Source organism: Saccostrea cucullata, unplaced genomic scaffold (genome assembly GCF_032062105.1).
Source record: "Saccostrea cucullata isolate Sc308-1 unplaced genomic scaffold, CSIRO_AGI_Scuc_v1 ctg590, whole genome shotgun sequence".
Lineage (NCBI taxonomy): Eukaryota > Metazoa > Mollusca > Bivalvia > Ostreida > Ostreidae > Saccostrea > Saccostrea cuccullata.
In genome coordinates this window covers 222157-238135 of record NW_026928156.1, presented here as the reverse complement: position 1 = coordinate 238135, position 15979 = coordinate 222157, and the positions used below count along the sequence as shown (strand labels likewise).

Below are 15979 nucleotides of genomic sequence, written 5' to 3'. Positions count from 1 at the left end.
AAACTAAAGTATAATTTCTCTAAAAAGTTTTAAACATGATTTTTTACAAATCTTAATCTCAAATTAAATTGACTTCTATATGGTAGATATATGTATGTGTGTTGTCTTGCAGATAATTTATGAAACTCATGTTTGTTACTGAAGATGTCATACAAATATCTAGAAATGTTTTTTTTTATATAGGTTTGAATTAAATGTATAACTAGACTTGATGTTTTTGTTTCTGTCACACTTCATTTTACACTTCAAAATGCTGATCTGAATAAAACACAAAACAAACTACTACTCATAAATTGTGATAAATAAAACAATATAACTAAGAAGTTATCTCCCTTAAGCTGCACCAATAGAATTTTCAATGTTTCACTCAACTATATGCAATACATATATATATTAGAATCTCTCTATAGAGCTTACCTCCTTTAATAACTGTGGGGCGGGGGGCCAGTGTTTGTCCAGGACGTTTTTGGGGAGTTGATTTTTCAGTTTCGTCAGATAGTTATATTTGGTGTACTGGATAAAGTGCTTGTTTTCGTCACACTCGGGCTCCAGGCGATGAATGAATCCTTTGATGAATCTACAGATTAAACAATTTCTGGCTAAAAAAACCTGCTAAAAGATATATAAACCTAGAGGGGAGAGACTTGTTTCTTGTAAAAGCATGAAATATTAACCTTGCGCCAATACATATACACTGTTTCATGTAGGGACTTTCAAAAATCTTTTCCACTTGATCATTTACTGTTAACTCACTTCTTATATTTTATTTTCTTTTTAAAGCATCATTTTACTGTTAAGAGTACTTGTGATTTACAGTTATTAGTTTCCTTGAGAAAATCAGAGTACATGTGATTTCCTGTCATTAGCCTACCCTCTGAGTAAATCAGAGCACATGTGATTTCCTGTCATTAGCCTACCCTCTGAGTAAATCAGAGTACATGTGATTTCCTGTCATTAGCCTACCCTCGGACTCTCTCCGCTGCCTGTTTCCGTCTCCTCAGTAGTCTCTGAGCGGCGACGCGTCTCCAGTGACTCTGTAGTCGGATCGCAGACAACTTCCACGTCTGGAACTTCTTCTTCTGAGCAAACCCTCGGTAGCGAGCCTGCACCATAGTGGCTGAAAGAAAGACATTACAGAATCAGAAAGTTTATAGTTATACATCACCACCTGTGAAAATTATAAGACTTAAATACTTCCTAAGGCACAGAAAATCTCTTTTAATAGCTAACACTTATGGTACAATGAATTTATCCTAACAGCAAAATGATTTTCATTCCCTGTAACTTTGTTTGTTTGATTGATTGTATGTTGTTTAACGTCCCTCTCAAGAATTTTTTACTCATATGGAGACGCCACCACTTGCCGGGGGAGAGCTGCAAATTTTGTCCTATACTCGGCACTCAGGGCCATTGAGCAGTGAGGGATCTTTTTTATGCCAGCACCTTCTGCGACATGGGACCTCAATTTATATGGTCTCATCTGAAGTTACCTGTCTCCATGTCCCACTGTGGGATTCAAAACATGAGTATCAGCTCCTAACTTTTCCACTCTAGAGCAGACGCTCTTACTGCCCCATGCGGGCGACCCCTGACTTTAAACTAGAACTGTCCAAACGGGACAAAATACCCCCCGCTGGGTTTTTCAGAGGTACGTTTTTCCATAATAAAGATATGTTTCAAACAAAAATTATGAAATTTTTCACAGTGACCTTGAACTTCCCCAAATGACCTTGGGTCAAGGTCATGACACACCCTTGGGTCATGGGCAATCTTTGTGTGAAATGAGAACCTACCAAGTTTTTCAATAAGAAAGATATTGACCGGACAGGAATTATGAATTTTTTCTTCCAGTGACCTTGAACTTCCCCAAATGACCTTGGGTCACGGTCATGACACACCCCTGGGTCATGGGCAATCTTTGTGTGAAATGAGAACCTACCAAGTTTATCCATAAGAAAGATATGGACCGGATAGGAATTATGAAATTTTTCTTCCAGTGACCTTGAACTTCCCCAAATGACCTTGGGTCAAGGTCATGACACACCCTTGGGTCATGGGCAATCTTTGTGTGAAATGAGAACCTACCAAGTTTATCCATAAGAAAGATATGGACCGGACAGGAATTATGAAATTTTTCTTCCAGTGACCTTGAACTTCCCCAAATGACCTTGGGTCAAGGTCATGACACACCCTTGGGTCATAGGCAATCTTTGTGTTAAATGAGAACCTACCAAGTTTATCCATAAGAAAGATATGGACCGGACAGGAATTATGAAATTTTTCTTCCAGTGTTCTTGAACTTCCCCAAATGACCTTGGGTCAAGGCAATGACACACCCTTGCATCATGGGTAATCTTGGTGTGAAATGAGAACCTACCAAGTTTATCCATAAGAAAGATATGGACCGGATAGGAATTATGAAATTTTTCTTCCAGTGACCTTGAACTTCCCCAAATGACCTTGGGTCAAGGTCATGACACACCCTTGGGTCATGGGCAATCTTTGTGTGAAATGAGAACCTACCAAGTTTATCCATAAGAAATATATGGACCGGACAGGAATTATGAAATTTTTCTTCCAGTGACCTTGAACTTCCCCAAATGACCTTGGGTCATAGGCAATCTTTGTGTTAAATGAGAACCTACCAAGTTTATCCATAAGAAAGATATGGACCGGACAGGAATTATGAAATTTTTCTTCCAGTGACCTTGAACTTCCCCAAATGACCTTGGATCAAGGTCACGAGACACCCTTGCATCATGGGTAATCTTGGTGTGAAATGATAACCTACCAAGTTTATCCATAAAAAATATGTACCAAACATGAATTTTGAAATTTTTCTTCCAGTGACCTTGAACTTCCCCAAATGACCTTGGGTTTAGGTCATGACACACCCTTGGGTCATGGGCAATCTTTGTGTGAAATGAGAACCTACCAAGTTTATCGATAAGAAAAATATGGACCGGACACGAATTATGAAATTTTTCTTCCAGTGACCTTGAACTTCCCCAAATGACCTTGGGTCAAGGTCATGACACACCCTTGGGTCATGGGCAATCTTAGTGTGGAGTAGTAGATTCTAATGTCCCTCTGTAAGAAAGATATGGACCGGACACGATTGCACAGACAAACGGACAGACGGACAGACAGACAGATGGACAGACAGACAGACGGACAGACGGACAGACAGACAGACGGACAAGGTGATTCCTATATACCCCCCCAAACTTCGTTTGCGGGGGGTATAATTACATTGTGAATCTAAGAAGTACAGTATACTTGATTATTTGGATCCTATTCTACATAAACATAAGAACTATATTTACCTAAATCATGCTTGCGTAATTGGAAGGCGTCTTCTGTGGCAAATAGAACCCGAGGAAACCTGATAAACAACTTTGTTCTGCAAAAATAAGATTAAATCTTTTCATATTTTGAGCGACTCCATATGTTAATCAGAGCTCATTTAAATCACTACATCAGTGAGAGATGCCTACTTTCCCAGTCTGTAGTCATCATTGCTGTACTGTAGGTGGTTAACTAAGACCTCCACCCCTTCCTTGGCCGTCCCATCAAAGTGAGGCCAGGTGGACGGACAGAGGCTCTTGTACCTGGAGAATAAATCAATTAAACTCAGATATGTATGAGTAAAAAGAAAATGGTAAAACAGTGTACTGTAAACCAACTATTATTTGCGTTATCTTTTATTCACGATTGGTCAGATTAAAGGAGGTCGCGGAACTCGCGGATATTTCTTATACGCGAATAAAAGTTGGTTTACAGTAATGTATCTCGTTCTCTGTTCCCTAGTATCCAAACAACCTTGAAGTTAGGGTTTGAGGAAAATATCATTGAACATTTGAGCAAATCTTGAGACTTAGCAGAGATCTAAATATACTGTAAATCACTTTTTATTCGCGAGAATTTTATTTTCGCATAATTACGCGAGACGGTATGCTCGCGAAATTTTTATTCTCGCGTATAATAGAATTCCTTAAGATTATGTAAGGCAGTGACCACAATTCGTGAAAATTTTGTCTCGCTAATAAAGAGTCAATGACTATCTCGCGAAAATAAGGTGTCGCGAAAATAAAGTGATCTACAGTATCTATTACCTGTTGAGAAATATTTCGTACGGCCTTCTGTAGGCAAAGACTTAAGCATATTTAATACCTGTTGAGAAATATTTCGTACGGCCTTCTATAAGCAAATCCAGCTCTCCTGACTCTAAGGTTCTCCATCAGACCAAGGTACTTCACCTGATGGTGGACAATCTGGTCATCAAATTGATCTGTAACATCAAAATATCAGGCTCAGTTATAGGCTACAGAGATTGCCAGGCATTCAAATGAAAATCTCAGTTATGTAAACTCAACTATAGGCTAGATACAGTATGTGTACTTTAAAAGCAGGCTTCATATTATAGCGGCTTTGGCGCAGCAAACGATATGCTAATTCGAGAATACCACTCAGAAATCATTTATTAACAAAATAACAGGCGCGTTAGTGTGTAACATTAATTCATGTCTATGCCAACAACTCAATACCCATTGATTTTGCTAAAATTTGAATATGCCAATTTATGTACACGTACAGTCCATAAGTTTACTAATGTATACCTGATCTTTTGTAATCATTGGGCTTGATACACCTGACATATGAGGGCTCTTTAGACATCAGGATCTCCATAAGTTGAGCCAGGCTGGTCTTGAACTGTGTGGCGGCCTGTATAAATTGTATCAGTAGTGCATGTTTATTTGTAGCTGGCCATGTAATCAAAACAAAGGAAAGTGTATCTCTTCTAAATAGGACATTATAAGGGGGAGACAACCCCTGGGTGTACTTACCGTGTTTGGTCTCTTTTTATTCTGTAATTCTGCCTGAGGGAAACACTGACTGGTGATCTTGTTAGAGGTCTGGCTCATCGCCTACAAAGGTCAAATCAAAAGTGAAACCAGTGGTAGTAACAGTCAAGTATAAAGGTCAACTGATTACTAAAATTCCAAATAGGGTGAGAGTCTGATATCACAACTGACACAGCTACTTCAGTGGTCATCGTATGATTTTCAATATTTACCTCTTTCAGATCTCTAAATAATGTGTCATTGTTTTTGTCGAGGAATCCTTGTATGCTGTAGGTGACCTGACCCGCAAAATGTAGAAGACGGAATTCCTGAAAGTCAAGTTTTAAAATAAGACAAATCTTATCCATAACCCTGAAACAATGATTATGGAAAACATGACAAATAAAATATTTATTTAAGTAAACTGTAAAACACTTTATTTTTTGTTTTTATACATAAGAATCTTACGTCTCGGCCGATGGACTTGCGAGCGGTTACGTCTGTCGCGGAGGAATGGCTGACATAGTGAGGGTGCTGACCCAGATTCAGGTTCAGTTTCTCTAAAAACGTCCCGTCGGTTGGCTCACCTGGCCGCAAACATTCCTCATCCTATAGGTACAAAGCAACAAACTTTAAAATTTATTTACGATTAATCAGTTTGAAAAGTACTTAAACATTATCAAATAGAAGAAAATTTAGATGGACTCAATATCTGTTACTTTCAGATTCCGGGAGAAGCTGTAACAGCTTACCATGATAGCAATGATTCCTACAGGTTTCCCCTCTACAAGGTCACAGATGATTTTGTTGTTGAAATAATCCACTTTCTCCCACTGAAGGAAAAAAAACATAATCATTAACTATATACTTTTTTTTTATCCATCACAACTTAAAAATAATCAACTCCTCCCAAAAATAATTGTGTTGAAAGAAAGACAACTCTTTTCTCTTAAATCCAACAAATAAAGTTTCCAAAATCATTTTAAATATCCGTATAAAAAAAAATATTGATTCAGTATGTTAATGAATGAAATCTATGTGCTTAGTTCTTGCTAATAAAATTACACTTACAGCGATTCCCTCCCTTTGATACTCCTCCTGTTCAGATTTGAGCGTCAGTTCGATAAAGAGTTGTTGTAGTTTCTCGTTACAGTAATTAATACAGAACTGTTCAAAGCTGTTCACTCCGAATATCTCAAAGCCATAGATGTCTAAAATACCCATCAGACTGCATTTCATTCGCTTCTGGAAAAAAATATTAAAATACCTTATCCAAAAAAATTTTTCTCTAAATGGGAAATCTCTAAAATACAAAATGCTTTAAATCTATGAGACAACTTCCAAAAATTCTCTGCACACTTGAGTATTCTCATTATGTGCTTTACCATACTCCATAAATTGCACAGCTCTTCTCAATGTTTTTGTGAAGTTAGTAATGGCTCACCCTGCTGTTTAATGAGTCGTTGACTTTCTTAACAATCCAAGTAAATAGTCTGTCATAAACTCCCTTGGCAAGGGCATCTCGGGCGTACAGGGCTTGGTCCTTGTTTAGTGGGGATTTCATCTACAAGTTTACAAACAATAGTCTATCATTCAGCTAACCAACTTATTTTTTACTAAATTCTTAAAATCAGTGACTAAATTTTAAAAGTGAATTGCCGTATATCTTTCATATCTGTTCTTTCAAAGTTGAGAATTCTACATTAAATAAAATATTTTACAAAATTCTTCACTAATCATCCAGGAAGCCAAAATATCAGATTAAGTGGAGTTTTCTATTATCTTTGACATTAATTGAAAACCATATCCACATCATTGAATATAGTAGCTAGGATATTTGACCTTTTCTCCTTTAGCCTCGATGGTCCTATTCTGTAGAGCTGATTGTAACACACCCTCTGGACATCCCAGCAGCTATAACACAGGAAAACGTTCAGAGTATGTTTTATTAATACAATTAACACAGTAGCCCTGAAGATTATTTTTATGAAACCTTTTTAAATGATCTGTCTGAGAAGTTGTGACTTAATACTTTTTTGAGAATAGTAATATTGAAGCAGATTACAGAATACATGTATATACCTGTGATATATTTTCCACTGGAGAGAAATCTGTAATATTAGCCAGTCCGTCATCATTTTCCTCAAACCGAATGTTTCCCAGATGTAGAACTGAGGCCACAATGGAAAACAAGGCCTAAAACAAATTTCATATTTAAGAAATTTCAGTACCATCCAAAAGGAGGTATACACTGGACAAATAAATAAAAACATTGTACCAAAGTAGATACAGCATACTATAAATGTAACTCTCCTGTGACATACAGTAAACTCTTTTTACTAGTGTTGGCAACGAGTACCCGGTTAACCGGTTAACCATCGAACAATGCGAGTATCGGTTAGTAAAACTGCTATTCGGTTACTCGGATAAAAATGTATTTTTCATAGTAAATACGTATGAAATAATTTTTTTGCTATTTGTAAATGTATATTGACACATTTCCCTAATTTAATTACTGTTAGACTTGCTCTAGTGGTTCACAAATAGGATCGATTTGTTTTGATTAGTGTAATTAATGACTTTAATTGTCACGGGGTACAAGTTTTGAAGACCTGAGTTATAATTGCCCCATTAAGACCTGTGTAAGTCAGAGGAACATACTTTAACAAGATGCCGCCGCAAACATCTAAAGCGTGGAAATATTGTTAAAGAATTTCTGTGAATCTGAGTTGTCGTATACGGGTGGAACTACAAATATGCTAAATCAAATAAGATTGAAAAATAATTCGATAACCAGTGACTTAAATGAAACTCAACAAATATAATCAGTAACTGCAAAGTGTTACAGAGTAGGTTAGTTTTCCTCGATCGTGACATATATCTCCTTCAGGTGTCGATAAAATTATTTCTTAAACAATACAAATTCCCCGTTTCAAGTGACTTTTAAAATCAAAATTCTTCGAAGGTATTATGTTTTTGGAGTTTGTATTTGTAAATGAAGTTCATATATGTAACATTTATTATTTACTTCTATCAATATATAAAAGGATGAGATTCATAATAAATACGGAAACTATAACAAAAAATCATCCGAGTAACCGGGTACTCGATCGGAAGAGTATGCGAGTAACCGGTTACTAAAAATCGTCCGATTTGCCAACACTACTTTTTACTGAACCACTAAAATCTGTACACTGATTAAGTTTCAATTAACATATCCTATTAAGATGTACAGTAATACTTATTTTTTTAATCAATGAATATAATGCCACTTTCTATCTATTCATTGGGTAAGATTTGTAACTTTAAAAGTATACAGAATCAGTCACACTACCTCTTGTTCCTGAGCTGTGAAGTCACAGACATCCAGTGCATGTTTAACATGGTTAAAGTCTTTGTGGTCATTTAATGCATCCACTCGAACACTCTTGCCCTAATTTTAAAAGTTTTCAAAACAATGTAAAATAAATTAACAATAATATACTTCTAAATAAATATTTCATTTTTAAACATGGTGGGACAATAAGATCAAATTCTTGAAAATGTTCCACGTAACTTTTTCAATTTTTCATATATCAAAATGGAGAACATAAAGATGTATCGGTATATCCATAATATAATATATTCATGCATCCTTTTGATTATGTTTAACTGTTAACTGACCTGTGTCAGATAATGGTACTTTTCAGCGTCCTTGGTCAGCCTGAGTTTACTCAGCAGTAAGGGGGTTCCCCCTGCGATCAGCTGATAGAAGATGTGAAAGTTACGTTCCCCATCAGAGTGGTGGCAAACTCGGGATTTCTCCAGTAAATAGTTCAGAATGTGACCTCCCACAGGAACTCCCTGACAAAACAGAGGATTATGGGTAATATAATCATAGTCACATAAAGTCTTTGATAGAAATTTCAAATATTTGCTGACCAATAATAAATAAATGTACTAAGTACCTTGAAGTCAAACTGAATGTCCATATATTTTCCAAATCTACTAGAATTGTCATTCCTGTTGGTTTTTGCATTCCCAAACGCCTGAAAATAAACATGATATTGAATAAACGAGTTAGGTTCACTTTTTTCATAAAATGGCTTTGAAGGTATATCGATTTATGGACCAAAATTTTTTGTCCTAGCTTAATAAACATTAATATAGAGTAGAAACATGATACTTTTATTTCCTATTTCTCTGAGATTTCAGGCACAGAAAAGCAAGCTTTGTGAAATTGCAACTTCTGGAACTTTGTAGAAAACATTCATTTGAGCAATATAAGCACAATCCAAAATAAAAAAATGTACATAGGTAACGGTAATTTCTGCAACTTTAAAGAATTCTTTGTGCAATTTTGTTCTAAGGTTCTTGTGAAAATTTTGATATTTTCAATAATATTCTTGAAGACATGATGAGAATTAGAAATTTGATTCTTTCTCAATTCTGGCAAATTTTTCTGTACTTTATTGAACTGTGAAATACCAAAATTAACTGAAAAACCATAAAAATGGCTTTTTACAGAATAACAATAAAAGCAGAATTAACCTCTTTATATACCAGTCTTATTGATTTGAAATGTTTTATAACTATTTTAGTTGCCATGAAAAAAAGATAATGTCAGGCTCTTTAAAAGCATAGATTTTGAAAGGATGGAGTATTATCAGGGAAAACTGACAGCTGAAAAAAAAAATTTTGTTTAGTAAAAGTGTAGGAGGGGGGTCCCTGCATCCCTTCCTACCACCCTCCTCTGAAAATATATATTCACTTATGTTTTGTTCACATGAGAAAAGGTCGATAGCCGGTGAAAAAGCTTTCCAAAACAAATCGTATCAATTCAAATTTTCCTAAGCTACTTTTAGATCAATGTAGAGAAAATAAATCCTTATATATTGTATTCACCTGGAACGTCACAAGCAGGTAAATATAAGGTAGTATTTTTTCCACAAAGTTGGATCTCAGCCAATCAGAAAGATAGGAATAAAATTATTTAATCATATAATAAAAGTAGATTTTGACCTCCAGTATGGGATTTGACTGCAGCAGTCGATCTTTGACTTGCTCCACATCTCTCATGTGTTTGGAGCTGGCCGCGATGTATTGCAGGATTTTTTTGGATGCCTCAGTTTTCCCGGCCCCGGATTCACCAGAAATCAAGACACAGTGATTTCGGTTTTCCCCGCGCATTGACCTGTATGCTGCATCGGCAATGGCAAATCTACAATTATTAACCTATATATCAGTTCCATACAAATCATAGTGAATTTCTTGTAAATAAATTGAAAACATCCTTTGTTAAGTTCAGGAAGGAAATATTTAAGATGCTGTTTTTAGCAATACTTTATTTTAGATATAAAATGAAGTCTGTCTGTGTACATGTACTTTACAACTGAAATAAAACTTGAAATGGCACTGAAGTCACATGGCCTTCTTGAACTTACAAATAAGCATTTAAATCAAGAAGAGTCATGAGCCTGCCATAAATCATGCACTATCAGCTAACAGTACAATATGGGAAAAATGGTTATGGGATTGACATCACAAAGCGAAAAATATAAAACACCAGTGATAAATTGTAACAATATGGTTTTTTCAGTTTCAGAGAAATTTTAATTTTGAAAAGATGTTGGCCTTGCCCTTGGTATAATTTTTCTGACTTCATTGTCGTAAAATACCAGAAAAAGATAAAAATTCAGATAATTGGATTTCCCTGGATACAATATTCTCTACTAATTAGAAAAGTTTACATCTCTTTTATGAGAAATATACCTGGTATTACAAAACATCCATTTTACATTGGACTTTTAAAAAAATTTCATTAATGATTCTACATCAGGTAATAATGCCTTAGAGAGATTTCTAGTAAATCTACTCAGCACATATCTCATAATCTTTCAGAATTTTCTCAACCAAAGAGCTACAGTTCTGCAGCTAATTAACAAATGTACTCACATATTTATGAGTTTGGGGCTCATGAATGTACTCACATGTCACCTTGTAGATGAGCTTGTTAATGTACTCACATGTACTCACTCACATATGAGATGACAGTTTATATGTACCCAACTCTGGGGTATGAGCTTCTAAATGTACTTGCATTTTGAGGTGAGATTTCTAATTTAAAATGTACTCGTATGAGATGACATTTCTAATGTATTCACTTTTGAGGAGAGATTTCCGATGTACTCACTTGCGACTGAGATTTCTAAATGTACTCATATACTAGTGTACTGTAACTTTTTAGGGGAGATATCTTATGTACTTACATATGAGGTGGGAGCTCGTAAAAGTTGACATTTCTGTAGATCTGTACATATTCCTCATTATAAATGTCAAAATTCTGGTAGGGATTCACGGACACAAGCACTGGTCCAATGTAGGTCTAAAAAAACAAAAAAAAAATGGTTCTATAACTGGGGGAAAAATCTTATGCTAAGCGCAACTTTTTAACATTATACAGATTTTTATGAAAAAAACTTTTTAAAAAAGTATCTCTAGATGAATGTATTTTTTAATAGGTTTTATTAGGAGCTGTATGTTTATTAAAAGAAGAATTTTATTACATCTATATCCTTTTTTTGTAAACTAGTTTTATTGCATTAGAAATGATGCATTTAAAATTTAATTTAAACTCCACCCAGTACGGATGACAGATATTTACTTTTTCTGATTTTATCAATGTTTACACTCTACACCAAACCAACAACAAAATACCTGCAGACCAGCTGTTTTATAACAGGTATGTGTGATAAAATCACTGTTATAACAGGTATGTGTGATAAAATCACTGTTCAAACATGCAGTAAGATGAATGGGGAGAGATGTTATTGATATGCATATGTCATAAACCATCCGACATTGAGGGTCTGTAATACAGTACAAATCTCTTTAACACCACTGTACGTGGCGATTGATTATTTTTACAGTGGACATGTAATTGACTGCATGTACATCTCTCTATCATGAACGAGGAATTGATTATTTTTACACCTTTCTTCTAATATTCCATCACCTTCGATCATCATCCATTAATCACCAATCCATCTTATTTGATCAAATTGATTTTTTTTCTGTTCATTACATTAAGTCAAATTTCTGATGAATGTTGCACTTTTTTATGCCCCCATAAATGAAGATTCTGGGCTATATAGATTTTGCCCTGTCCATCCGTATACCTGTCTATTCGTCTGTTTGTCTGCAAAAACTATAACCTTGCCCAAAACTTTTGAATAAGTAGGGCTATGGCTTTCATTTTTCACGGGTGTATTCCTTGTGACAAGACCTTTCTTCAGGTATCACAATATTTGACCTCTTGACCTTGGAGTTTGACTTACTTTTACAAAAATATATAACGTATACAGGGAAATTTTCGCCCCTTTCACCCTAACCTCCTTTGGGCGAATTAAAAATGGGGCAATTCAAAGAATACAAAATAATTACTTAAATTAAACTATGAAAAGGCAAGTTTAAAATGGGACAAAATTGTCTGCAAGTGTTAAAGGGCGAAAATAACCCTGTATACAGTATTATAAACGTTAACTTTGGCCATAACTTTTGAACAATTAGTGTTAGGGCTTTCATACTTCACATGGGTATTTATTGTGACAATATATCAATGGATATAAATATTTTTTACCTTGGCTTTATAGTTTGACCCATTTTTTAAAACCTTTAACCTTGGTCATTACTTTTGAACAGTCAGTACTAGGGCTTTCATATTTCACAGGAGTATTCCTTGTGAAAAGACCTTTCTCTGGATACCAACAATTATGACCTTGACCTTGGATTTTGATTTGCATTTGAAAAATTCAATCTTTGCCAATAAGCCAATAAGCTGCAGTGTTTCACAAAAAAATCATGTCTTAATTTATTACTATTTAAAAAAATTATTCTATAACAGTACTTTAGATACATTAAAAAGTGAATGAAGAAAATCTTGACTTAACAAACAAATTCACCATTACATAAAAATGATAATTTTAGACGTACATAGCAGAATTAAAGAATATTCATGAATAATTATTCAAGTTATGGTTACAGACAAGAATTGTACAATTTGATAAAATGTTTAACAGCTGAACAACTCTTTTCCAGGATGCAACATGTTACAGTGAAAAGAATCAGTTTTGATGTTAATTCAATACCCCAATATACACAGTCATGTACATAATAGTTATTGGTACATTATAAATTTTAGGCTAAATATTTAAAATCTTCCAACACTTACATATATGAGATTAGCATTGAATCTCTTCCTCAGATTTTCCACGAAAGCCTCAGGATTGGTAAAGTCCTCCAGTAAAACAAAGTCCTGGACTCCAGTATGATCCCGCTTGTGAAGTTCATTCTCCATGGTAACCAAATTTAAATATTTCAGATATTCTCCTCCTCAAGTTTTCAGTTTTTATTGATCCATTACCTAAATCAAGGATCAGAAAAAACAATGTTTGAGATAAAAGTTACTTTTCACAGACGGAATTCCAATTAAAAGATGAAAAACTAAGCATTAATGACTAAAAATCTAAAAAAAATCTGACAGTAATTAATAAGTATACATTATCGTCCTACAACATAGGTCTATGCATTCCAGTTTGGTCAAATTTAAAGTTATTGCAAATCAAACAGGTATAAATTTTTATAATCCAGGGCAGATTCAGCATCGTTAGCCTGGTGAGTCTTCGAAATGAAACCTTCAGAATTCTCAAATTATTATAAATCATCAGGTGTACATTTTTATTACTCAGTTGAGGACTAATTCATCGTTAGTGGTGAGGGTCATTGTCATTAAAAAGGTCAGCTGACAGAGCACAACACAAATTAACACCTCAAAACACACACCAGATCATTGGATCATCCCGCAATAAAACAACCTGTCCCTATATATATACAGCATATAGAGGTTAACCAAAAACAACCCCAACCCAATATATACAGCAAATAGAGGTTAACCAAAGAAAACCCCCAACCCAATCCACTAATATCAACCAAAAAAATCAAATAAAACACTCTGACACACGCGTATATGCACTGAAATAATGTTCTATCTGTTGAAAAATGTTTGTCCTCTCACTCAAGATTAAAAAAAAAAAATGGTAGGAAAAAATAATTCCCCCCTCCCCCCGAAAAATTTTAACCATCAAATCATTCATATGTAAAATTTTATTAAACTGATGGCATTAATAAAATCAAATTTTCTGACAGGATGAAAAAAAAAATTCTGGCATGAATAAAAATTGTTTTATATCCCAGAAGTTTATAAAAAATTGGAGTCAGTGAGGACAGATTTAGTCAGTTGGTCAGTATCGAGGGCCAACAGAGAATTTTTTATAGATGGCCTAGATTATGTTTTATAAACAGTTGTAAATATGGATATGGGGGTTATAACCTGGTGAAAACTCATAAAACACATTGGCATGGAAAGACTGAACATCTCTACAAGCCAGTCTATATCAAACAATGCTAACCCTGACTACTGTTTCTAGTAAGACCTCGTAGTCTGACAGCTGTAAAATTGTCTTCTGTTTTATTTACATTTTCCTGTTTATACACAAATCTCAAAGTCACATACTTCAAATTCCACAGAGATGAGTATAAAAACACAAGTGGATTTAGATTAAGGCTAAATTTAAATAAGGAACACTGAAACTGCTACAGTATCTTGCATTATCTGCAGGCTGGTATCATTTGGTTCATCACAGTGATAGATTTAAACATCTTACAATGAACTGGAAGGAAAGCTTTGCTGCACAAAATTTAACATTCTTTATTTTTGAAGTCTTTAACTGACATATACCAGTTTATGCATAGATGTCTTTTAAGTTCAGGAACTGTTCATTTATAAACAGAATACCTATATGTTGCCTTTCAATAATAAATAATAGTATGGTCAGGTATGAAATTTATGGAGATAATTAACTAACAGTATTCAAGCTTAATATAAAAAATTCTCTATTACAATGTCTATTTCCGGAAAAAAAATAATTTCTACATAAAGATTATACTTTATCCAACAACACAGGCAAGGAAATTCAAGAAATCTTATAAATTAAGTGTCTTTAATAGAAAAATACTCTTTCTGCCATTAAAATGTTATTTTTTTATCGTAAGAATATCAAATTGATATATATGTACTTCATAACCTTTTCCTTATTCAATTTATTTAGTAAAAAACACAATTATTATAGAAAACACTGAAAGCATACAGTGTGTATCATAATTTAATGAAAGATATTCCAGTAAACAATTAATATATAAATTACCTGAGTGTTATCTATGATAAATCCTCCAACATTACACCTGGTCAAACTTCTTGTTAAATCTAAAACCACAACATTCCTTGACGACCATGAAATAGCTTACAAGACGGAAATGAATCACATATCTGCCTCCTAGAAATACAGAATAATGTAACCTCCCTTCTTACAGAAGAAGCACTTAGAGTGCAACGGCCCTTACCAAATAACAGAACTCAGTCTATATATATAAAAAGATAGGCCTGTACATGTGTTCAATACAAAATTTAATGAGGAGGAGTGTTATTATGGCCTCTGACAACTAATTTTAAATCAGAAATGTTCTCACTTTTCACATGAAATTGTTTCCATAATGTTATCCACACCTAAAGAACTCACAACTTACAAGGTTTATAATAATTATAGAACATCTATCTCATTAAGCCTATTGATCGGTTAATACAATGATGTAGTGGTGCTAGATAAAAGTGAAGACAGATACATGTATTATAACACTGTTACTTCCACATATTAAAAATATTGACCATCTCAGAGTGGATAAAGAGCGACATTTAATATGTATAACATTACATGTACCACACGCAGAGCTAATATTACTAAATGCCGGATCATTGCGCCACTGAATGCACAACATTAGAATCTCCTGAACAGGCTGTTAACAACAATAAAAAAAATTAAATGCATCTTTACATGCCTCCATTAACAAAATATTCTATCTCCTTAATTTAAGAGCAAATCATAATTAAAAAAAAAAACTTAATGAAATTAACTACATACATCTGCTAATTGTGATGCCAGTCTCTAACTGTCTAAGTTGGTGAGTCACTTTGTCATAAGTTGAGGGTCTTTATCATGAAAGATATCAAATGAATTACAAGTAGATTAAAAAACTTAAGTATA

The 15979-nt window shown here is 34.3% G+C and overlaps 1 protein-coding gene across 7 annotated transcripts in view; it reads right to left on the bottom strand.

Annotated features, from left to right (window-relative positions):
* LOC134276623 (unconventional myosin-Ic-like) overlaps positions 1-15979 on the bottom strand; it is a 29460-nt gene that overhangs the window by 7509 nt on the left and 5972 nt on the right. For 5 of the 7 annotated variants that reach the window (XM_062758862.1, XM_062758861.1, XM_062758858.1 and 2 more), the window contains exons 2-21: positions 13054-13245; positions 11093-11208; positions 9846-10044; positions 8792-8872; positions 8508-8687; positions 8179-8277; positions 6927-7040; positions 6687-6758; positions 6289-6408; positions 5916-6089; positions 5597-5677; positions 5313-5453; positions 5078-5173; positions 4848-4928; positions 4620-4725; positions 4174-4291; positions 3498-3611; positions 3327-3403; positions 964-1117; positions 418-577 (exon numbers count right to left, since the gene is read on the bottom strand). In XM_062758862.1, coding sequence (XP_062614846.1) covers positions 418-577; positions 964-1117; positions 3327-3403; positions 3498-3611; positions 4174-4291; positions 4620-4725; positions 4848-4928; positions 5078-5173; positions 5313-5453; positions 5597-5677; positions 5916-6089; positions 6289-6408; positions 6687-6758; positions 6927-7040; positions 8179-8277; positions 8508-8687; positions 8792-8872; positions 9846-10044; positions 11093-11208; positions 13054-13179 — 2409 coding nt within the window. In that variant the 5' untranslated portion in view covers positions 13180-13245. Of the gene's footprint in view, positions 1-417; positions 578-963; positions 1118-3326; positions 3404-3497; positions 3612-4173; positions 4292-4619; positions 4726-4847; positions 4929-5077; positions 5174-5312; positions 5454-5596; positions 5678-5915; positions 6090-6288; positions 6409-6686; positions 6759-6926; positions 7041-8178; positions 8278-8507; positions 8688-8791; positions 8873-9845; positions 10045-11092; positions 11209-13053; positions 13246-15085; positions 15236-15979 lie in introns of those variants that run through there. The other 2 variants (XM_062758857.1, XM_062758863.1) reach the window with 1 other exon arrangement.